At 42.3% G+C, this 24,669-nt stretch overlaps 1 protein-coding gene across 2 annotated transcripts in view; it reads right to left on the bottom strand.

Annotated features, from left to right (window-relative positions):
• LOC139759014 (G-protein coupled receptor GRL101-like) overlaps window positions 1–24,669 on the bottom strand; it is a 215,754-nt gene that overhangs the window by 73,790 nt on the left and 117,295 nt on the right. For both annotated transcript variants that reach the window (XM_071680901.1, XM_071680900.1), the window contains exons 7-10: window positions 19,711–19,809; window positions 7,760–7,897; window positions 6,733–6,882; window positions 398–541 (exon numbers count right to left, since the gene is read on the bottom strand). In XM_071680901.1, coding sequence (XP_071537002.1) covers window positions 398–541; window positions 6,733–6,882; window positions 7,760–7,897; window positions 19,711–19,809 — 531 coding nt within the window. The remainder of the gene's footprint in view (window positions 1–397; window positions 542–6,732; window positions 6,883–7,759; window positions 7,898–19,710; window positions 19,810–24,669) is intronic.

The raw sequence follows: 24,669 nt of genomic DNA, 5'->3' as shown, positions 1-24,669 counted from the left end.
ACTCCAAAAGAAAACGGGCCAGGCCACCTTGTGACGTCATGCGGCCCTAAACCCTCAGTTGCAGGGGAAACTGTTAAGAAAAGTATGGATACTATGAGGGAAGGTATGGATACTGTGAGGGAAGGTATGGATACTGTGAGGGAAGGTATGGATACTGTGAGGGAAGGTATGGATACTGTGAGGGAAAAGTATAGATACTGTGAGGAGAGGTATAGAAGTGTGAGCAAAGTGTAAGAAGAATCAACATTTTCGTTATCCCGTACCAGCACGTTTTCTTTGTTTAGGGCCAATGACGTAGCATACAGGCTCCACCTACAAGCGTATGGGTTGACTTAGTCGACCACTAGTAACCGGCGCCGACAGTCGACACTAACACAGACTCACTACTAATACTTACGACAGTCGTGCTCGTCTTCGCCATGGAGACAGTCGACCTTCTTATCACAGAGGAATGTGGCGGGGATACAGCGTCCGTCGCTGCACGGGAACAGCTTCTCTCCATCTGGTGACGTGCACTTACCATTCTCCTTCGATGATAGATCTATGGAGTAAACAAAGACACGACGTCATTTGTCATAGCTTTAGATAGATCTGTGAACGACTTTTGTAAACGAAGAAAAACAGGAAATGGTTGGGTCTTCTGGCAGTGTAAGTTGTACATTAACTACATAGATCTGTAAACGACTTTTGTAAACGAAGAAAAACAGGAATAGGGTTGGGTCTTCAGGAAGTGTAAGTTGTACATGATATGAACGACATAGACCTGTAAACGACTGTAAGTGAAGAAAAACAGGAAATGGTTGGGTCTTCAGGCAGTGTAAGTTGTACATGAAATTAAGTACATAGATCTGTAAACGACTGTAAGTGAAGAAAAACAGGAAATGGTTGGGTCTTCAGGCAGTGTAAGTTGTACATGAAATTAAGTACATAGATCTGTAAACGACTGTAGACGAAGAAAAACAGGAAATGGTTGGGTCTTCAAGCAGTGTAAGTTGTACATGATATGAACTCCAATGATAATCATTTTAATATAATGCAACATGAGTGTCAACTATTGAAAGAGAAAACGGGACTAAGTCTTCAGAGTTGAGAAGTTATTTAGAAAGCAAATCCCTCAAAAACTCTGTGGACTCTAAAGATCTTAAACTCAGAGTTCATTAATATATCCTCTCAAGCAAATCCCTCAAAATGACGAAAGCTCTCACGTCTCTAAAGATTCAGAAGGAGAGTTCTTGATCAAAACGAGGAAATATTGACTGTCTGCAACTGAAAGGCTGAGATGGTAATCTGTCCACCTTAATTCAAGCTATTTGGTAACGATGATGCCCAAGTATACCTTCCTTGAAAAAGAAAATAAATCTGGAAGTTATAAAAAAAAAAGGATAATAAAGTAAAGATTCTAAAGTTGAATTAATATATAAAAACAGTTTCCATACATGCAATCCATGGTATACTCATTAGCCTATGATTTAGTCACTGAGACCATTATGTATTCATAAAACCAAAATATATTCATTAAACCATCCGTTCAGTGAAACCACAATATGTGCTCAGTGAAACCACAATATCTGCTCAGTGAAACCACAATATGTGCTCAGTGAAACCACAATATGTGCTCAGTGAAACCACAATATGTGCTCAGTGAAACCACAATATGTGCTCAGTGAAACCACAATATCTGCTCAGTGAAACCACAATATGTGCTCAGTGAAACCACAATATCTGCTCAGTGAAACCACAATATGTGCTCAGTGAAACCACAATATGTGCTCAGTGAAACCACAATATGTTCGTCGCCCCATGATACATCTCTGAACCCATGATATGTTCATGGGCCCTGAATATATTCATGGAACCCCTATTGTATCCATGGGAATGTGATGGATTTATAAGTGTTTGGTATACTCAAGTGACTATAAGCTTCTCCACATGACCCTATGATATATCCATGAACTCTTGACGTATCCCTACGCTCATGATATGCTCAAGAGACCCTGACATATCTACTATACCATTAAAATGTATGTTCAAAAGATCGCACTGCGATATGATGTCGTATGATGTTTACTCTTAATAAATGCATTTCACATCTATGTCTTCGGTTTGTCAACTTCTGCCCTGCTCGTGATTCTATTACATATCTTTCTCTCCTACGTCTCATTGCAGAGGCTTTCCATGAATGCAGACGCTGCAACCACGACGATGGCAGACTGTCTGCATGGTCAGGGACGGAGGGAGGAACCAGTGGAATGGCTAGCAAGCTAGGTTGGAGGGAACGCGGTGCGACGCACACACAAGAGACGTGAGGAGTAACCTGTGTCACTGTATGTTGCTCAATGTTTCATAGTGAAAGGCACCCCGCGCAAGCCAGAGTGTGACTCACCAGTTCCAATCTAAACACACACCTGTCATGATGGATTATTTACTTCTGGTGAGTTAAACGGGTTCAGAAGAACATGAGCGTAGCTTGGACAGACAAGTGCCACCAAGAGCGACGTAGGACCACCGCCAGAACAGTGGGAAGCCATTTCGTGACATTTGTAAAGCGATTGTCAAAAGTTTGAATCCGTCAAACAAAATGCATTCTTTAATGGACAACACACATAGTGTACCGTAGTTCCAACGTTTGAAAGTCAATAAATTGGAAACAATAAAGGAACAATTGAGAGAAAATAATGCATAGAGGAGGAAACTCCTGCAAGAATGTACGAATATCTAAGATAATAATGCGTAGAAAGAAGTGGGAAAATTATCGGTTATGGTGTTCAACCTTTTCACAAAATAGGTGACCGAAATATATGTAGGGATGTTTACCCAAGCTTAACACTGGGCGAGGGACAGAGAGATTTATCCAACATACGAAACAGAATAAGAAGTTGTGGGATACTGATGCTGTCCAATGGTTCACGTAAGGAATACCAGCGTCTTGCAAGCATCTAGATAATGATTAAACGCGTTACACTTCGTATATGTCAAGAGAAACTCCCCTCAAGGGTTTAATTGAAGCCTAGAACATAGTCATAACAGAAGCAGACAAAAGTAACGGAGCGACTGTGATGAACAGAATAGACCATCTTAGAAAACATGGGACTTGGTAGATTTGTTAAAGTGAAATTGGAAGCAAAGAACGTGATAAAAAGACGCAGAAAGAAAAATTGAAAGAAGCGCAGCAGAAAACAAGAAGATAATAACCGTTCCAAATACAAGGCAGGGATCACACACAGACATAAGCTTACACACGGCAGTAATAAACATTGCTACTTCGTCAGGAATTGTGATATGAGTTGGAGCTAAAACAATAAGAGATAGAAATGTTCAGCCAAGTTAGCGTAGTTTATGGTCTCTCTTGTAACGGATGTCTGGCCATAAAACTTCTGGAAGACAGGGCGAGGTGAAAACAAAAGGATATGTCAAATTAAAGCTGATGTACACCATCAGAGGACACAGAAGGCTCATCTTCTCAACAGAGATGGATAGTCACTGACATAATGCGTAAAAGATTGAACAAGCAAATGAGGAAAGCCTTTGAAGCGGACAACATATGCATATGGAGAGGTGACAAATCACAGGACGGTTTCATGCGATGGGTTACAGCAGCTGGAAAACCTGCAATGGTGGAATGTTGGTGGGGGCTGACGTCAGCGGAGACTTGGGGGGGAAACGAGAGGCAGAGGGAGGAGGGAATGTTCTATGACCCCCAGCGAGGTAAGGATTGGACCTGTGTGTGTGTATAAGTCATTCTGTCTCTGTATCTTGTTCAGTCTCTTTGAAGAAGACTTATGTGGGGGGAAATAAAGCTCAAAGGACCTCTCTTATGTTTACTTAATATTTTGATTCAGACAGGTAGTCAGACACACACACACACACACACACACACATACACACACACACACACACACACACACACACACACACACACACACACAAGTATTATTGGACTCCGCCCACACGAGATTACACGTCGAGTGAAAAGTCACCTTTGGCGAGGTTGCATCATTGAGATTATAGTCTCGTCAAAGAACTTCACTCCAAAGCAGTCTGTATTTCCAGTTACATGAAGAAGCGCAACCTTGGACTGTAGGAACCTTCTGAAAGGTCTTGGGGTTAATGATAAATGAAATGTATATCAACTGACTGTTATATTTCTCTCTTGTGTCTCCACTGATGATGTGATTATTACACGAATGTGCACTTGGGAATTTATCGTGTTTCATTTTCCCCGTGGACTCATGGGAATATATATATTTTATCTATCATACATTGTCGCTGTCTCCCCCGTTAGCGAGGTAGCGCAAGGAAACAGACGAAAGAATGACCCAACCCACCCACATACACATGTATACACATACACGTCCTCACACGCACATATACATACCTATACATCTCAACGTATACATATATATATTTATATATATATATATATATATATATATATATATATATATATATATATATATATATATATATACATATACATAATTCATAGTCTGCCCGTATTCATTCCCGTCGCCACCCAGCCACACATGAAATAACATCCCCCTCCCCCCATCATGAGCGCGAGGTAGCGCTAGGAGAAGACAACAAAGGACACATTCGTTCACACTCAGTCTCTAGCAGTAATGTATAATGCACCGAAACCACAGCTCCCTTTCCACATCCAGGCCCCACAAAACTTTCCATGGTTAACCCCAGACGCTTCACATGCGCTGGTTCAATCCACTGACAGCACGTCGACCCCGGTATACCACATTGTTCCAATTCACTCTATTCCTTACACGCCTTTCACCCTCCTGCATGTTCAGGCCCCGATCACTCAAAATCTTTTTCACTCCATCTCCCACTTCTCGTTCCCTCCACCTCTGACACATATATCCCCTTGGTCAATCTTTCCTCACTCATTCTCTCCATGTGACTAAACCATTTCAAACACCCTCTTCTGCTCTCTCAACCACACTCTTTTTATTACCACACATCTCTCTTACCCTTTCATTACTTACTCGATCAAACCACCTCACACCACATATTGTCCTCAAACATCTCATTTCCAGCACATCCACCCTCCTCCGCACAACTCTATCTACAGCCCACACCTCGCAACCATATAACATTGTTGGAACCACTATTCCTCCAAACATACCCATTTTTGCTTTCCAAAGTAACGTTCTCGACTTCCACACATTTTCAATGCTCCCAGAACTTTCGCCCCCTCCCCCACCCTATGATTCACTTCCGCTTCCATAGTTCCATCCGCTGCCAAATCCACTACCAGATATCTAAAACACTTTACTTCCTCCAGTTTTTCTCCATTCAAACTTACCTCCCAATTGACTTGTTCCTCAACCCTACTGTACCTAATAACCTTGCTCTTATTCACATTTACTCTCAGCTTTCTTCTTTCACACACTTTACCAAACTCAATCACCAGCTTCTGCAGTTTTTCACCCGAATCAGCCACCAGCGCTGTATCATCAGCGAACAACAATTGACTCACTTCCCAAGCTCTCTCATCCACAACAGACTGCATACTTGCCCCTCTGTCCAAAACTCTTGCATTCACCTCCCTAACAACCTCATCCATAAACAAATTAAATAACCATAGAGACATCATACACCCCTGCCGCAAACCAACATTCACTGAGAACCAATCACTTTCCTCTCTTCCTACACGTACATATGCCTTACATCCTCGATAAAAACTTTTCAGTTTCTAACAATTTACCTCCCACGCCATATACTCTTAAAACCTTCCACAAAGCATCTCTATCAACCCTCTCATATGCCTTTTCCAGATTCATGAATGCTACACACAAATCCATATGTTTTTCTAAACATTTCTCACATAAATTATTCAAAGCAAACACCTAATCCACACATCCTCCACCACTTCTAAAACCAAACTGCCCTTCCCCAATCTGATGTTCTGTATATGCCTTCACCCTCTCAGTCAATACCTTCTCATATAATTTCCCAGGACTAATCAACAAGTTTATACCTTTATCCATTTGCGTTTGTACAATGGCACTATGAATGCATTCCGCCAATCATAAGGCACTTCACCATAGTCCATACATACGATGAATATCCTTACTAAACAATCAACAACACAGTCACCCAATTTCTTAATAGATTCCACTGCAATACCATCCAAACCCGCCGCCTTGCCAGATTTCATCCTCCGCAAAGTTTTCACTACTCTTTTCTCCAAAGCATTCTCCCTGACTCTCACTTCAAACACCTCCCCGACCAAAGCACCTTAGATCTGCCACTCCATCATCAAAAACATTCAACAAACCTTCAAAATACTCATGCCATCTCCCTCTCACTCCATCGCTATCTGCTATCACTTATTGATATGAAGCATTACATAAACATATCTATATTTCTTGGTATATCTACATTAAACATACTCTTTTCTTGTCATACCAGCGTTTCAGTCAATATTCATGAAAATGATGATGTTTGTTCAGATCAACACATGATATTTTGCATTCCTTTCTTAATTTCAACTCATAAGAACCTTTTCTTTGTTGTTAACAAGGGAAATAAAGTAAAATTACTCCACTATGGTGTTCATTATTTCTTTGATGTTTGTAAGAGAAACAAAAAAAGGTATTACTCATCTCTGGTGTTCAGTATGCATGACTGGAAAGCAAAGAAAATCAACGAATAGATTAGAAAGATGACTGATGGTACAGATATATTCTGGACAGGAGATAAATTTGCAATACTTACGACAACCTCTCTCGTCGGAGACCTGGTACCCGTAGTAACAATGGTTCGTTCCGTCGCAGATATTTTCGCCTGCTACACACCGGTCCTTGTCTCGCCTCTCCTCCAACACTACACATGTTATGGCTTCCCCAACCTCACACGCGGCAACACCTGCAGGATACCAGGATCAAAAAATGCACCCAAAAATGCACCAATCAGCGGTATTACAACAGTTAACAAGCAGGTCACTATGATCAATCACCAACCAGTCGACCACCATCAGTCCTTGCCCAGTTCACCAGGACACTTCAATCACCATCTCATTCTCTCTCTCTCTCTCTCTGAAACAGCGGTCATCCAGTCTACCATGATATGCCACCACCCACTTCACTAGGACCAGTCACCAGTCCGTTCAACAGGAACACTCATCCACCAACTGAACAGAATAAGTCACCACGTATCTCAAACGCCAGTTAAGTTAACCTTCACATACCACCATGAAGAGATGGCTGCTGTAGCATAGACAACGGAACATCAAGAATACATGTACTATCAGATCCACAAGGGAATAGAGTTAGGTGATTATCAGATCCTTTGATGAATCCATATATCTAACCACAATATTCTCTTACTAACTTATTATATCTAGAACTAACACTAACGGTTCACATAAACCTAAATCTAATATCTACAAGTCTCGTTCGGTTGATACGACTCGTCATTGGAAAGAAATGATGGAGATACAAAATCATTCTTACGGTATGTGTTCATTGGACCTGAACCCTCACACTCTATACTTCAGGTGTTCCATGCTGTTATTGTCGTCTATAGCACATCTGTCTCTTGAGTTTCGCCTTCTACACGGCTCCTTTAACTAAAGCTATTATGCACATACAAAGCAGACCAAAAGCTAAAATGACTGTTCAAGTACTGTATCTCCTTATGGTTCACTATGTTGATATCGTACCAATGATGATAGATGACCTGGTCAACAGAGCAGAGTGAGCTACACCTTAATGTCGGGTTCCAACAAGGAAGGTGCACCCACCGGAGGTCCTGGTATAATAACGGCTGCAGTCTTGCTCATCAGCACAGTCGACACAGTCACACTGGGCGTCGCACACGTTGCCCAGGGAGATGCACTGGCTATTGGGGCACCGGAACTGCTGCTCTCCACACTCGCCACCTGCCGGGGCAAGGAGGAAAAGAAGGGAGGGGAGGGAGGAGTTATTTTCTTGGGAGAGAGAGAGAGAGAGAGAGAGAGAGAGAGAGAGAGAGAAATGTGGAACACGAAAGAGAAAAAAATCTACAAAACGATTCATTATAGCGAACATTGTGGAGGAAAGTCAGCAGTGGACAGAATCTAAGACACATCCCTCCTGGAACTCCGCTGGCTACATCCCTGGTACACACACACACACACACACACACACACACACACACACACACCACACACACACACACACACACAAATCCTCCTCTCACAGATAACAAAAAAACCACTAAAACTTCATGACTCACTCGGTAAAGCAGGCGGACTTGTCAAACACACACACACAAGAGACTGAGCACAAAGATATATTACATATTCATCAAACAGACACACAGACTTCTCGAAGGAACAGGGAAGAACATCTCAAAATGATAAAGAACTGTTAATGAGCGCCACTCAAACGCTTGAAACAGTTGTATTTGTTATTCAGAGAGAGAAAAAAATAACAAACAGACACAATAGATATGTATTTGTCATTCATAGACCATATTTTCTCATTCAGAAAGGAAATTGAAAAAAGACAAACGCAATATTGTCTGACAGAGACATGTCAAGCAGAAGCAGCCTTGTCAAAGGAGATGAACTAGAATCAAGTAATTTTGTTATTATCATTAGAGGCAATAGAATCCCAACCTACAATCTCTATAAAGAATCAAGCTCTATTTTCACATCCAGTGTTCTTTTTTTTTCATTATTCTTACGAACTATGACCGACACTTTCTGCGCCTGTTGAATGACAAAGTTGATGGTGTATGGGCGTTGCCTGCAAGGAAAGAGTGCGAATGATTAGGAACCGTACAAGAGGAAACAGCAGGAGTTCTAAAGACACATGCAAGGAACCAGCAGAGAGAGGGCAAGTGAAAGCTAGGGATGGAAGAGTATTGGCAAACTTCACGTTACTAAAAGAATGAGAGATGTTTTGAAAGGAAGGGAACAGTGTAAGGAGAGAGAAGAGAACAAACGGAGGCATCGATGAAAAGAACAGATGGGAGAGCGATACCAAGTAAGGACAAGATGAAGATGAGATGGAGTCATTGTTATGAAGGACTGTTACATGTGTTATATGATATATAACAGCAGACGTGGTGTTTTGGACGTGGAGGTACGGCTTGCAAAGCGAGAGTCGTGGCAACTGGTTTGATGAAGAGAGGTGGTGAAAGGCTAGTGTACTGGAAAGTGTGGCAATGGCTGCTGGGGACAAAGTTGAATTTCTCAAGACAGCGGGTGGGCAGTGTCACTGAGTGGCTAGTTAGGTTTTTCATCGTATTTTTACGTCAAGTTTAGGTGCCTGAGGATTGGAGAAATGCATGTATAGTGCTACTATGTAAATTCAATGTGGACAACTCGCTGAGTTGTATGAGCTGTATGGGAGAGTGTCGCCTCAGGAGTGGTGGTAGAAGATGTTTGCTCTGAAAAATACTTAGAGAAACAAGAATTCTCTGTGACATCAACAGACCTAGAGATAGCGTATAGCTGAGATGATAAAGAAACTTTGTGGATAATATGACGAATATACAAGATGCAGTGGGGAGCTTCTCTCAAGAGTAAGACGTAAGTCTGAGTCAGAAGAGAGGAAGGTGAGTTGCTCTAAGTGAAGGTACAACTGTGGCAGGGGTGTGTAATGTTACCGCAGCGCCTTGATCTGTTTATAGATGAGGTAGCGAAGGAGGTAAACTTGAAGGTACTAGAGACAGCGGCAAGTCTGCAGTCTGTGAGCGAGTTGGCAAGGGACTTGGAAGTTAGTTGGTGTTTATTAACGAAACGGCTCTGGTTGCAGAGTCGAGTTCAGTAAAACTGCAGCGACAGTTGTTTGAGTTTGGGAGAGTAACTTGAGATTTAATGTGAATGAAAGGAAGGCTATCAAATTGAGCAGTGGAAAGACGACAGGTTGGTTTGATTGTGAGTTCGAGGAGAGACAACCTGGAGGAAGTGGACTGAACATGGCAGCGTAGGGACAATGAAGCTAAAGTAAGCTTGTAGGTGTGTGATGGAGACAAAGGCCCTGAGTTTATCAAGGAGTGTATGGAAAAGGGGGAGATCACTGCCTTTAAGGGCAAAGGTGGGTATGTTGGAAGGTGCAGCACTTAGTCCAATTGGTGTTGTATGGATTCGGGTATAGATCCATGATGTAAAATGTAAGGAAGCGGGTGGATGTGTTGGAAATGTAATACTTGAGGACAATATGTGTGTGTGATGAGGGCTGGTTGAGTGAGAAATGATAGTGTAAGAATGCGGTAAGGAGAGGAGTATGGTTGAGGGGGCTTAAGAGCGTGTGAAGTGGTATGGCCTTATGAGTAAGAAGAGGCTAAGTGAGTATACGTGTCAGGATTGGAGAGAACAAGGAAAGGGGAGACAGTAGACGAGGTAGAAGGTTGGAGCGAAAGATGTGAGTGATCGGGGCCTTAGAAATGCAGAAGGATGTGAGGTTTGCATGATATGCAGCGCATTGGCGCGACAGGGCACACAAGACGAGACGTGCCTTCTATGGGTTAAACCAAGAATATGAAAGGATAAGGGGAAAGCACGGAGAGATCTGTGGGACTTGGTTATGGATAAGGGAACTCTGGTTTCGGTGCATTACACATGAGACAGTTCTTCATCTGTTCCTGGTGATGCCTCGAGATGCAAGAAGCAGCAAACAAGTATGTTAAACGAGGGGGAGAAATGCTCCACTTAGATTCTCACTAAAGGGCCAGAGACAGAGCACATTATCGACATATCTGAGCCAGAGCGCATCAATGGGCTTAGATGATGAGAGATGAGTATATTGCAAGCAGCTGGGTGAGTATGCCAGCAGTTTTGATGCGAAGGAGAAGTACGTGGCAGAGGAGTGTATGAGAGGGTATTCAGTAGAGTGAATGAAAATGGTGAACAGCTTGCAGAGTTTTGAGCTGAAAAAGGACAGTTGATTGGGAATACCTGGTTTAAGAAAGAAATATACACAAGCATACGTATGTGAGGAAGGAAAGATGGTCAGTGGGCATCATCGGATTACAAGGTAAGTGATAGGCGTGTCAAAGAGGCAATTTTGGATGCAAATGTGCTGTGAGGAGCTGGACGGGGAATGTCTGATCTCTTCCTTGTAAAGGCGAGAGTGAAAATTTGGAAAGGCTTTCGGAAAAGAAATTCTATCTGTGAGAAGGCGATGGGAGTAAGTGAGTATGGAAAACAGACTTGCGTGAAGAAGTGAGAGTAGACAATCGCAAAATATCTACAGTTCAGAAGGTCATTAAAAAAAAGATCCACATGGAAGTGCGCAGCTGAGCAAGCAAAGAACGCCATTTTCTCTTAACGATTTGTATGTCAACAACGTATATCATTGTAACTCATCCAACATGAAACTATTCATCACTTATATGGTCATGATCAAATACATGATATATGTCAACCACAATGTAGCAACTCGACTCACGTGTGAATTAACTGAATTACTTAATGTTCAGCTAATCACTACTCACTGTATGATAATGTACAAACAAGACGAGGTGTTCTGTGAAGGTTCCAATGCTATGTAGACATACCTCATTGAAGTAGTTATATAAAGCGAAGTAGTATCCAGCCCCACCTTGCTATCAAACTCTTTTGTGATTGATTAGCTACTTACAAATATAGACTTCCAGTTCTTTTATCATCTCATCTATAGACATTCAGCCGAAGGACCGCTTAAACTCAATAAACTGTTCTTTATCTACTAACTTATTTACTTATCACACACACACACACACACACACACACACACACACACACACACAACGAGCAAGCCTCACATACCTGGGACATCGAATTCCTAAATTTCCAAATGGTACGTTTCCTCATCCAATATATGTATTGGTATTCACCCCAGGCTATACGAGCTCCAGCTAAAAGAATCTAGTGCCACAACGGCTCTTGGGGGGGGCGCTTCTGAACGCGTTTCCCCGAAACGAACCCTTAAGGATGCAGTCGCTAGATGAGACGTCTATGATTTTTGGGTTAACGTTCTGCAAAGAATTGAAATGACTAAATCTGATTCAAATGCTTTTCGAGAGCAGGATCTGCCGAGAGTGTTAATGATTCGTAAATATAAAAGCATTACCGGGACGAATGACATATGTTTATACTCAACATTCTTCGTCTATTTAAGCATAGCAAACATGGAACGTCTCGTCCATCTAGTCTGAAACCTGTAATTCTGCTCATCACATCCTCAAACAGCAATGTAGATCATTCCTTCTTTATTCTTCTCTTCATGATTTTCTCTCCCCAGATGTGAAAAGTGAGAGAGAAAATACATTTGCCTCGAGTGAGCTCCCCTCAAGCAAGACTTCACTGAGACATTTTGTGTTGGAGGCTTCGCCTCAGGGTCATTATGAATACCATAGTTTTAAATGTTGTCCATCATGCCTTCGAAATCACATATTGGTTGTTCTAACCTCTCATTAAGCCGTCGTCACGGTATCACGGGTGATTTCTACTTAACTGGCAAATTGCACTTCAAATGACCATCTCCCATCGTTAGCTATTCTCCGACAGCTTCAAGATCTAATACTGTGACGTAATACTGTAAATCTAATCACTTGTATCGATTATGCGACTTATTCTCTAGTTTCGCAGAACACTTCATTTTCCCGCGACACCCAGAAAAAACTTTCAGTATAAGCAGCGTAATAGAAAAACTTTTTCAATAGAAAACTCCTATAATCACCTGCCTTACATGTTGCTTAAAGAAAAGGTTCACAATGGGGACGGTGTGTCAAAAGTCCCAGTGGGGCCACATTGTGAGTCAGTTAAACTTCTCAGTGGTTTCAAAGTGGCAGCTTATGAGTCTACCCACTGGAGCTGTCGTGTGACCTGCAGTGTGAATCTTATGAGAAGGCTCAGTGGTACTACGGCGTGAAAAATCTACCCCAGTTGGGGCCAAGGAATGAACCTGTCAGTGGGCTCAGTGGGGTTGCACCAATGACCTACGAGATGGCTTAGAGGGTTAGGTGTCAGATGACATGGTAGGGATATGGACTTACTGTGATGGTTAAGTTCCTCACTGGATCTACAATGTCACGTCTCACACGGCTCAGTTGAGTTGCCGGGAGGGGGTTATATGAGACGTCTCAGTCAGGTTAGAGTGGGAATGCTTGTCAGACAACACAGGCGTTGTGAGAAGTCACATACCTCCACTCGCATTGTGTACGTATTGCCCAGAGGCTGTGTAGCTGGCACACGCATCTCCTCTCAGTTTTGTGTTGACATATGATATCATCTGGCAGCTCCATGTTGAAGACAACATTGTGTTGACATAAAATATCATCTGGCAGCTACATGTTGAAGACAACATTGTGTTGACATAAAATATCATCTGGCAACTTCATGTTGACAACAACATTGTGTCGATATATCATCTGGCAACTTCATGTTGACAACAACATTGGTTGGCAGTTTTGTGTTGGCTCGAGAGATGAATTGTCAGTTTTGCTGTAACCCTGTCAACTGGACAGTTCTATGTTGGCACCAATGTTACCTGACAATATTTCTGAGATACAGTTAGTGCTCGACAGTTTTGTGTTGGCGCTAGTATTGCCTATCTTGCGTATGGCTGGTGGCAAGATTGCTAATTGCCAGTTACGGTTCCCAGTGGTGGCAAGCAGGCACCGACTACAGAAGTGTTACTACCACTTGGGTGTGTCTGGAGTTGTAACTGTAGTATTGTGATCCAGCTCTGCCGTGATTGTCACATTTCGCAACACTGGCCAAAGACGTTGTCTTTCCTCCTCTCCCTCAATATTACTCATTAGTTACTGAAAACCCATTCTAGAAACGCATACTTCCTCTCTGTCTTGGCAATTTACGAAAGAAAACTCACGAGATTCTTTACTCTAAAATCACAGATTTCCTTCATCCCTGCGTTTCACAACAGACGACTAATTGGAGCGGGTGCAGGGGGGCTGGAAACCCTCCCCTTCTTGTGTTATCACTCTACGAAGAGAAGAGTAATAGGAGAAGAAGCTAAGCGCTAATGGTTAACGGGAGAGCAGAGATGGGATTTGTAGACTATGAGTGGATCCAAAAAGGATGAAAAGTTAAGGAGAGACAGCTGATTTCTAGGAGAGGATCCTGGGTGATCTGGTGCAAAAGTGGGAAGAATGGTCAGGGGATGGTGGAAGGACGCAATGGAGAGGTAGAGTGAAGATGAGAGCAAAGGACGAGGAGAGAACATTTTTTTTTTCATGTTCAAGGCTCCAGTTACGGACAAATGTCCACATTAAAACCGGGTGTTAATTACAATGTAATGAATTTTGGAGGAAGGATAAACACTTAGTGAAGTATGATCTCTGAGAATGTGTTAGAGAGTGTATGGAAGTGATTTCAGTACTACAGTTGGTAAGAATGAAAATAGATCACGAGAGGTGAGGTAGGTGAGGAGGGTGTCTGTGCCAGTATAACCAGCAGACAAAGGAGTGAGGGAGAAAGAAGATTTTTGGGGGGGAGGGAACGGCTTAGTGAGTGTGTTGGCAATTCTTGATGTAAGGGATCGAGTTCTAGTGGTGGGCGATTTGAATGCAATAGTGGATGATATGGCAGTTGAGGCAACCCGATAACGAGACCTTTGCTATAAAAGGATTTGGGGTCGGAAATACATGGTATTGAAAAACAAGTGGATATGCATGTTTACGTGGGTGAGTAGGGTTGGTTGTCAGTTGGCTGCATTAAGGTATGTGGCTAATAAGAAGACATACAAAGGGGGAAGTTGCTAGGTGGGTATGTGCTGGGGAAGGCAATGGCTTAAGGAAAGAAGTGACGAAGGGTAAGAAGGTGAAGAAAGTAAGCGAGCTTGGGAGTAAGGTATATGAGCAGAAATACCAGAAGAAACTCGGGAAAGAGTGACATAAGGAGAGATTAAATGGAATTAGGGGAGTGGACAAGAAGTGAAAGGGAGTTAAAATAGTAGTGTTTTCATCCGTTGGTTAAGTGTGTAGTATGCGGAAGGTAGGATGTGGGAGTATGAGAAAATTAGTGAGAGGGGGAAGTTACTTCATTGATGAAAATGAAAAGAGAGGTATATGGACGGTATCTGATATGGGAGGAGGTAGTCCTGGTAATTTGGAGGGTACAAGAGAAAGTGGAAGAGGGTCAGGAGGAAGATGTGGAAGCATGAGAGAGAGAGAGAGAGAGAGAGAGAGAGAGAGAGAGAGAGAGAGAGAGAGAGAGAGAGAGAGAGAGAGAGAGAGAGAGAGAGAGAGAGACTTTCAGGGAACTTTAAGGAAAATCAGGCGCAGAGACGGTGTGAAATGTTTTTGAAAGACTGTTGAATGTGAACTTTGATACGGTGGCGAATGTCGAGTATTTGCGACGAGGTAGAAGAACAGGAGACAGTCAGTGCGAATGGTTTGGGAAAGGAGATTAAGGTGTGAAAGTCTTGCATAGGATGAAGTATGGCAGAGCAGCAGGAGTGGATGGGATTGCAGTTGAGTTTCTTCAGACATGAGAGACAGTGTTAGTTGATAGTTTTTAGGATCCTCCGTGTTTATAGATCCCAAGCTGAGGTACTTGAGAACTGCCAGAGTGCCATTTAAGTGCTTTTAAATAAATACAAGCGGAAAAAGGTGAATGCCCAAATTACACAAGTAGGCTATATGGATGATTGGTGATTGAGAGGGTAGTGGCATGTGAACCAGGAGTTGGCTTTGGAAACTGTGTGAGAAATACTTTGAGAAAGTCATTTCTTAACCTTAAGAGAGCATATGAAAGGATTGACAAATGTGCCCTCTGGGATGTGCTACGAATTATGTAGCGGAGGCGTGTGTGCGAACAGGAAGGAAGGAGAGTGAGTGGTTACACCTTGTGTCAAGGGTGTATGATGCCTTCCTGGCTGTTTAATCTGTTCATGGACGGGATGAAGAGAGGGTGGTGAATGTGAGGGTTTTTAGAAAGGTGATTTTACCGTATCTTGGGAGAACTAGGATTTGGAAGGTGAGTCAGTTGTTATTTACAGATCCCGTAGCTCTCGTGGTAGACTCGAACGAAACGCTGGTGTCTGAATTTGGTAGGGTATGTGAAAGGAGGAGGATGAGAGTGAGAGAACTGACCAGAGTGTATCAAAATGGTATGAGCGTATGAAGAAGGTTAGTCAGAAAAAAAGAAAAAGTGGACAGAGAGGATCCTTGTCAGAAATGAAGAGAGTATGAGGAAGAGAAGGACCAAGGCAAAGATGGAGGAATGGACTGAGACTGGCTTAGAGGTGGTGGATCCTAAGCATTGAAAATGGTGAGAGGCGTGCATAGGATAGAGAACATCGGAGTCATGTGGTATATGGGACGCGATGTGTTGTTAATGGTCATATGAAGTAGCTAACGCAAACCAATTAAGTGGTCGCTGGAGCTTGTCTATGGATGGTAGGCTCTGGTTTCGGTGAATCATACATGACAGCTTGAGAGCAAATGAGGCCTTTGTTTCGTCTATTCCTGGCGCTATATCACTAAAGCGGGATAAGGCGAGCAAGTATGAGGGAAAAAAAGTAATAATATCCATTTTGCCTGACAGTTTTGTGTGTGTGTGTGTGTGTGTGTGTGTGTGTGTGTGTGTGTGTGTGTGAGCCTTCCCCGTCGATAAGAATATTTTGACGACTTCTTGTGATGGTAAAGATAGTCCCTTGCAATGTTGTGTTAGCCCAGGTTCTACCTGGTCGCTATATGTCTACAGTGTGTGTTGGTACCAGCACTGTGTGGTGAGGTGGGTATGAGCATCATGTCAAAGTGTGGTTTTGTATCAATCTTGCGTTGGCGGTGTTGATAACAACATTACATTCTGTATTCGTCTTTGATTTGTTGGTACTCTCGCTATGCTGACACAATTTTGTTAAAGCCGAATTTCCATTCTGGCTAAGTGTTCGCAGTGAGTACTGTATTAACACTATCATTACGTCCACATTGATCCTGTGTTAGCAATGGTATTATGTTCTCACTAACATTATGTTAACAATACCATTATTTACACTTATATTGTTCACATTATCAGTGCATTATAATCAAGACTATGATGACACCAGTACCATACTAGTGATAGTGTTTTGATCACACTATCATTCTGTTGCTAATGGTATCAAGTTCATACTTTCCCATCATTTTGTGACACCAATGTCATTTCCTTAAGAACATAGTGTTGGCAATGGTATGATATCTAGAACCAACATCTGTTGGCAGTGATCAAGCGATGCATCAGACACACGCTTGTTGCCAGTACTGCACTGACACCAGCATTTTGGCAAGTGCTTTGTTGGCAGTACTATAATACACTGCTTTATATTGGCAAAGGTGATGTGTTGGCTTCACTGTGATGGAGAAACCACGAGACTTCGCTCGCTGGGTTCTTTGAAGGACAGAAATAATCATCGTTCACAAGTGTATATCCCAAGCCGTTGCGCAGTCGCTGGCTCATATTTTTTGGTGTCGTGTAATGCTACGCCAGATGGGAGAGAAAGGTTCATCAGTAACTTCTGATCTAGGATATCAAAGTTAACTTGACAGTCATCGTTCAGCGAGGTTTTACCCTGCTCTATACAACGTGCACTTCGTGTGTGACCAACGCAAGAAAAATACTTCTCTCTCTCATTGTCTCTGTTTAGCGCAATTTTGTGGGTGAACTTGATACTCTGATGGGCAAACAACAGACATTTAGAAATAAGAACTGATTTGTTTTGGTATGAACAAGCGGTTGAATATGTTTAATATTCTAAATGTATATTCTCTAGCGCTGATATGATTAATTTTAAACATTTAGTTTTCAATCCATCCTGTGGTCTGTGAGGCGCGAGGGGAAATGTGGCTAGAGGGAAGAGGTTTGCACAACCGCCAGATGTATTAATACCTTTCCATTGTACTCCATTTCCCATGTATTTAAAACCTTTCCATTGTACTCCATTTTCCATGTATCTGACCACTGAACCAGTTTGACGAAACCTCTGATTATCTTAAGTGTTCTGTTCTGTCTGGCTCATAACTTGGTTAGGTTTACTTCTCAGAAGGCGGATGGCCAGTAAGGTGAGGCACAGTATAGGGTGGAGCACATGAATTACTTCTACAGGATGATGAGAAATTAGTTTTCTTGTCCAAATGTGATGCCAGTTAGAGTTCGGAGAGTATCTAGTTTGTGTTTTGCTTTTGTATCGATGTTTTTGGTGTGGGGGATGAATGTTATGGTTATATAAGTGTGCGATGCCTAGAGTGGCTGGTGTTTTATTTCTTAGTGAGAATGATTGTCTAATCAAGGTGACGGGAAGGTGTGAGTGTGGTTCATACTTCTCTTGGGTGACTAAGGTGATGGTAGGTTTGGTGAATACAATAGTGAAAAGGATCTATCCTTCTAATGGCACAAAGAGCCCAGGAAATCCTGTAAAAGAGACTGATGTATTCAGAAATGGTGATAATGTCGCAATCATCTTTTTTTCTCTCTCTAGAAATTAGAGATGAGCTTCGTAAGAATATGACAGTAGGACTAGTGTATGAGCCTCACGCACAGACGTACGATTTTATGATCAAAGTAGCAAACACATGTAGTGACTACTATTTTACGATAAAATAAAATGTTAATCTAACGATATCCTAGTTGGGAGAAGTCCCTCTCCAGTTGCTCCAGACGCGAGATCTGCCTTAATTTGTTTGCAAGTGCCCTTCAGCACAGTGGAACATGAGAGGGAACGAGAAGACGAAGTAGATCAGGGTTCGAGTCACACAGCGTCCGGATCACAACACTAGTGACATCAAAAGTCTCCCAGCTCGAGGTCCGTTCTGATTCACGTTGCTCTTGTATATCGTTTGGGCGCAACCGACCAGAGCATTAGGCTCTTGGTTGTCCATATTACTAATGCCAATGGTATTCGGACGGACACCAAATTAAATAAACCAAAGGCATCAACAGAAAACAAAAACACTGAACCATGAAGTACCTTCGAATGAAGCCGCTTTGAAATGACATGAAATAGTACGACGTAGAGACGGTTTCTTCCCTGTGACGGACAGACAGTGTTGATTTACGTTCGTAGTGAATTGAAGTGGAGCATCTCCTCCCACATTTTGGTTCCAGAGGAGCTGGAAATATCATGGTGCTTGCTAAACCCAAAATGTGTTGAAAGGCTTCACTTGTAATATGAGATCAGTGAGTTCAGTCTATAGACACCATCCGCTCCCTAAAACCAACGTCTCCTCTCGTTATCTAAAGCCAACGTCTCCTCTCGTTATCTAAAGCCAACGTCTCCTCTCGTTATTGAAGGAGACTTCAATCAATACCTCGACTCTAACAGTCTATGCCGGAGTCATGGGGCTCAATATATAGTGAAACGTACCACCCAGATGTAGTAGGACCTTGGACTAAGATTACCACGTACATCACAGCACAGAACACAACCCACCTTCACTGTAGCACCACTCAGTACATCAGACCATCATGTTCTGATGTGGACATGTGCACTTAAACCACACCATAGACTCAAAACTATCTCAGTCCGGCCACTTAGAGATCCATCGATCAGGTACTTTGAGTTGCGGGAGAGGGAATGGGAAGAGTGCAAAGTATAAACGTACAGCAAGAGGTCTCTGTGATCAGGGTAGAAAGCCAGACTTGCATAGTCATTTCAGACCTGAGCTCATGAGTGTCGCTGCTCAAGTGATCACTCCAGTCTTTTAGCAATGGCAACAATATTATATGGATGACATAGCTATAGACTATGTCGGCAACGCAAGACCAATGGCAATACTCACAGTTGAGTTCATCAGCGTGGTTGTCCTCACAGTCAGGCCAGCCGTCGCACCAGAAGAACCTGTGGACACGTCGCCCGGAGCCACATACCGCGAAGTCCTCTGAGAAGGAGACAGATGCTCAAGGTCCATCACAGTGGCACTGTGGATTACTTAAAGTGCTATGGTGTGTGTGTGTGTGTGTGTGTGTGTGTGTGTGTGTGTGTGTGTGTGTGTGTGGGTGTGTGTATGGTGTGTGTGTGTGTGGGTGTGTATGGTGTGTGTGGGTGTGTGGGTGTGTGTGTGTGTAAACCTGATTTTTTTGACACATAAGCTGAAGAACGTGTTATCTGTATTCGTAAAGTAACGTAGTAGTACCAAGTGTGATTTTTGCTATTTCATATGTATAATAACGTGTCACTGGTAATCTCTTAGGGACTTCATGAGTGTGTTAAAATGCCGGCGTAGAATTTTCGGGAAACAGCTCAGATATAAATTGGGGTTGCTGAAGGCTACCTGATCCATCATGTCAGTGGCTGGGCATCCTATTTTTCGTCGTTCATTTTCATCCACCTTGGCCAACTCTCCTAAACTTCAACCAACAACCCAGTCAATCATGGTCTGCCAACCCTGCTGGCTTTGCTTCCCTTTAACCACGGGACGTGTAGCTAAAGTGACCCATCTAGCTGCATACCATGTAGCTCAGGGATTCCCAAACCCAAACGTCCCGACCTCATATAGGATCGGAAACCTCATCACCCAGATCCCCAGAGATCTCGTGGGATCGCAGGTGTATTTAAAGGGATACAACCATTGTATAAAGGGTTCAGGTATCGAGGAACATATCTTGTATGACTGGTTAGTTGATGAAAGTCGCACAGCCATTTTTCCTGTAGTCAGTAAAGGGCGCGTGGGGATGTGAAATCAGGTTAAGTCAGTGGGTTAACGTCGGGCACTTCCAATTAAGCCTCCGGTGACGCGCAGACACAGCCAATAACAGGTTTAACAACCCACACTCAAGTTTCAGCTGCACAGAGAGACTCATTATAATCCTAAACATCTACCAAAGAGTTTATGCAGTTGCCGCCGATTCTCATGTTATTGGATGGTATTGCAGTGGAATTGATTAAAAAAAAAAGGGGGTGACTCTGTTGTTGATTGGTTGGTAAGGATATTTAGTGGATGTATGGATCATGGTGAAGTGCTTGAGGATTGGCGGAATGCATGCATAGTGCTATTGTACAAAGGCAAAGCGGATAAAGTTGAGTGTTCAAACTACAGAAGAATATGTTTGTTGAGTATTCCTGGGAAATTATGTGGGAGGGTATTGATTGAGAGGATGAAGGCATGTACAGAGCATCAGATTGGGGAAGAGCAATGTGGTTCCACAAGTGGTAGAGGATGTGTGGATAAGGTGTTTGCTTTGAAGAATGTGTGTGAGAAATACTTAGAAAACAAATGGATTTGTATGTAGCATTTATGGATCTGGAAAAGGCACATGATAGGGTTGCTAGAGATGCTTTGTGGAGGGTTTTAAGAGTATATGGTGTGGGAGATAAGATGCTAGAAGCAGTGAAAAGTTCTTACTAAAGATGTATGGCATGTGTACGAGTAGGAATACAGGAAAGTGGTTGGTTCTCATTGAATGTCGGTTTACGGCAGGGGTGCGTGATGTCTCCATGGTTGTTTAGTTTGTTTATGGATGGGGTGGTTAGGGAGGTAAATGCAAGAGATTTGGAGAGAGGGGCAAGTATGTAGTGTTTTCTAGCTGAGAGGGCCTGGGAAGTGAGTCAGTTGTAGTTCACTGATGATACATCACTGGTGGCTGAGAAACTGGTGAGAAACTGCAGAAGATCCTCGCCAGTCTGCATAACATAAAACTTATCACAATTTTTACATGGCACTCTATAAATGCATCCTACAGAACTTTCTGGTGAGTTCCTAATTTAAGATATTCTTTACAGCATTGATGTTGCTGAAGGCAATATTCACATCAAAGAATATAAGCATGATGTGTTGTGATAAGTCCATACATATATGGCAATGAACATACAAATCTCCAATAGCTAGACTCGAACCCGGGACCCCTGCCTGACATAGCATAGCAGTAGAGCTCCCGTCTGCCACGGGGTCAACACCGGTCAAATCCCATCAGGCTCATAAAACCAGAAGATAGCATTTTCAAATCCTCACTGTGCAAACGAAGAGGAATATGAACACAAATATAGTGCATCTGAACGTGTACTTTCATAGAACACAAAATGCCCTCAAACAGGCATGATTCGAACCCAGGATCACTCTGCTATGATCGCCCACTCATACGTAAATGACTAATCCGTTACGCTCGCGTTTGCCACGTCTTCCCAACCTTGCGTATGTGTACCAGGTATTTACTCCTATATACGTACACACACACAAACACACACACACACACACACACACACACACACACACACACACACAAACAAACAAACACACACACTTAGCTCACGCCAGTTGTTTGTTTCTTTGTTTGTGTGTGTGTGTGTGTGTGTGTGTGTGTGTGTGTGTGTGTGTTTCACTCTCATTTCTAGTTGGGATCCGCCACTTCATCAATTAACTAACGATGATTACATGTTAATTGGCTGTCATGGTAGGGTATAGTTTCTTTTGTACGTGCTTCAGCCGTGATGAGATTATTATACTTAGTGAATCTAGAAAGTTGTTCTATGCCATGTATGGCAATGAAGCTGGAAACGCGTGTGGGAAGATACCAAACTTCACCCATGTCCCAGACACGTCTGGAAACATGGCGTCCAGACATGAAGTAACAAACCATCCAGTCATGAATGGTATACCATCACTGCCGGGTTAACGATGGGTAGTAGGCTTAAATAAACCCCAGTTTCAATAGGACTTGTTAAGTGCCTTGTTCCCTAGGAGGGTGTTTTCATAGGGTGGGGGGTCTGATTGGCCACTCCAACTGATGAGAATAAAAACAAAAAAAGGACAGTGGGTTTTCGTACCATCAACATATTTTTCATTCCTTTTCAATTTTCTTTTTTTTTTTACTTTCATTCTATTAATATAGTTTTGGTGAAAATATGCAGGCCGAGTGAAGCAGCCTGATCCCCCTCCGTAAATGCGTCACGAAATAGACCCATAGCTGAAAATACGTCTCGAAATAGACCCATAGCTGAAAATACGTCTCGAAATAGACCCATACCTGAAAATACGGCTCGAAATAGACCCATACCTGAAAATACGTCTCGAAATAGACCCATAGCTGGAAATACGTCTCGAAATAGACCCATAGCTGGAAATACGGCTCGAAATAGACCCATAGCTGAAAATACGTCTCGAAATAGACCCATAGCTGAAAATACGTCTCGAAATAGACCCATAGCTGGAAATACGTCTCGAAATAGACCCATAGCTGGAAATACGTCTCGAAATAGACCCATAGCTGGAAATACGTCTCGAAATAGACCCATAGCTGAAAATACGTCTCGAAATAGACCCATAGCTGAAAATACGGCTCGAAATAGACCCATAGCTGAAAATACGTCTCGAAATAGACCCATAGCTGAAAATACGTCTCGAAATAGACCCATAGCTGAAAATACGTCTCGAAATAGACCCATAGCTGAAAATACGTCTCGAAATAGACCCATAGCTGAAAATACGGCTCGAAATAGACCCATAGCTGAAAATACGTCTCGAAATAGATCCATAGCTGAAAATACGTCTCGAAATAGACCCATAGCTGAAAATACGTCTCGAAATAGACCCATAGCTGAAAATACGTCTCGAAATAGACCCATAGCTGAAAATACGGCTCGAAATAGACCCATAGCTGAAAATACGTCTCGAAATAGACCCATAGCTGAAAATACGTCTCGAAATAGACCCATAGCTGAAAATACGTCTCGAAATACGTCCATAACTCAGTCAAAACTTTTAATTTTTCATGTTGGGAGCATTTGCATTAAAATTTTGGCGTTAGAAACAGAAGCGTTTTGAAACCAATGATATGATGATGAGTCTTGTTTAGATACTAATGATGTAGATTTCTTCGCCGATAATGGGATTCGAATGTGAATTGTGTTTCATAGCCATAGAGGTAATGAGACAGGCGGTGGTGTCTTGCTCTTCGTTAAAGCTCATTTGAATCCTTGTCGTGAAATATTCAGTAGCCGTTGAAAATGCTGTCTTCTTTTTTATATAGAAATCAAAGACAGACTTTTCGTAGGAAAATGGCAATAGGACCAGTTCATAGACACCAAAGGTAGCCGAAGGACTAGGCGATCAGACAGAAGAAATCTGTGATGAAGAGGATTCCATCATCGTTGGAGATTTAAACACATTAGCATCTAAGAGAGTGGGATCCCTTTCCAGGAGCTCCGAGCGTGGATTCAATCTAAATTTACTTAATAGTGCCCTAATCCAATCAGTGACGATAATAGTTCAGAAAATTTTGAATTACCAATGAGGGTCTTAGTAATGATGCTGAAATTGGACAAAAGTTTTGTCCAGATGATCAGTGACAATTTTTTTTTCAAGTCATGTTTAACACAGCATGTAATTTTGGCTAACTTGATAGTCGCGAGAATATACAAGATTTTAAATATGCAAATTCTAATGATCTTCGCATTGCTCTTCACAGATAAATCTGGGATGATTAATGAAAACGATATGAACCTAATTTGTATGGGCTTCAGTAAAACTTTCAAAGCAGTAGAGGAAGCATTCTCGTACGTGACAATGCACAGGGCGGTTGGACGATAAAAGTAAAATAAAGACTGTTGTATATGAATGTAGTTTATAAGTAACTCATAAACGCCCACTGCCTTTGTGTAATAAGTTATTTACTTCGGAAAGAATACAAGATGACAGAAATTATCCCAATGTAACACCGATATTCAAAAGAAATGTAATAAGTCACTGCCCGGGAACTATCGTCCAACTGATTGAACATCTGTAGTTGGACAACGCATGGAAACC

The sequence above is a fragment of the Panulirus ornatus genome, chromosome 32 (assembly GCF_036320965.1).
Source record: "Panulirus ornatus isolate Po-2019 chromosome 32, ASM3632096v1, whole genome shotgun sequence".
NCBI classification, from domain to species: Eukaryota; Metazoa; Arthropoda; class Malacostraca; order Decapoda; family Palinuridae; genus Panulirus; species Panulirus ornatus.
The sequence above is the reverse complement of the archived record's forward strand: the minus strand, read 5'-3'. Positions and strand labels throughout refer to the sequence as shown.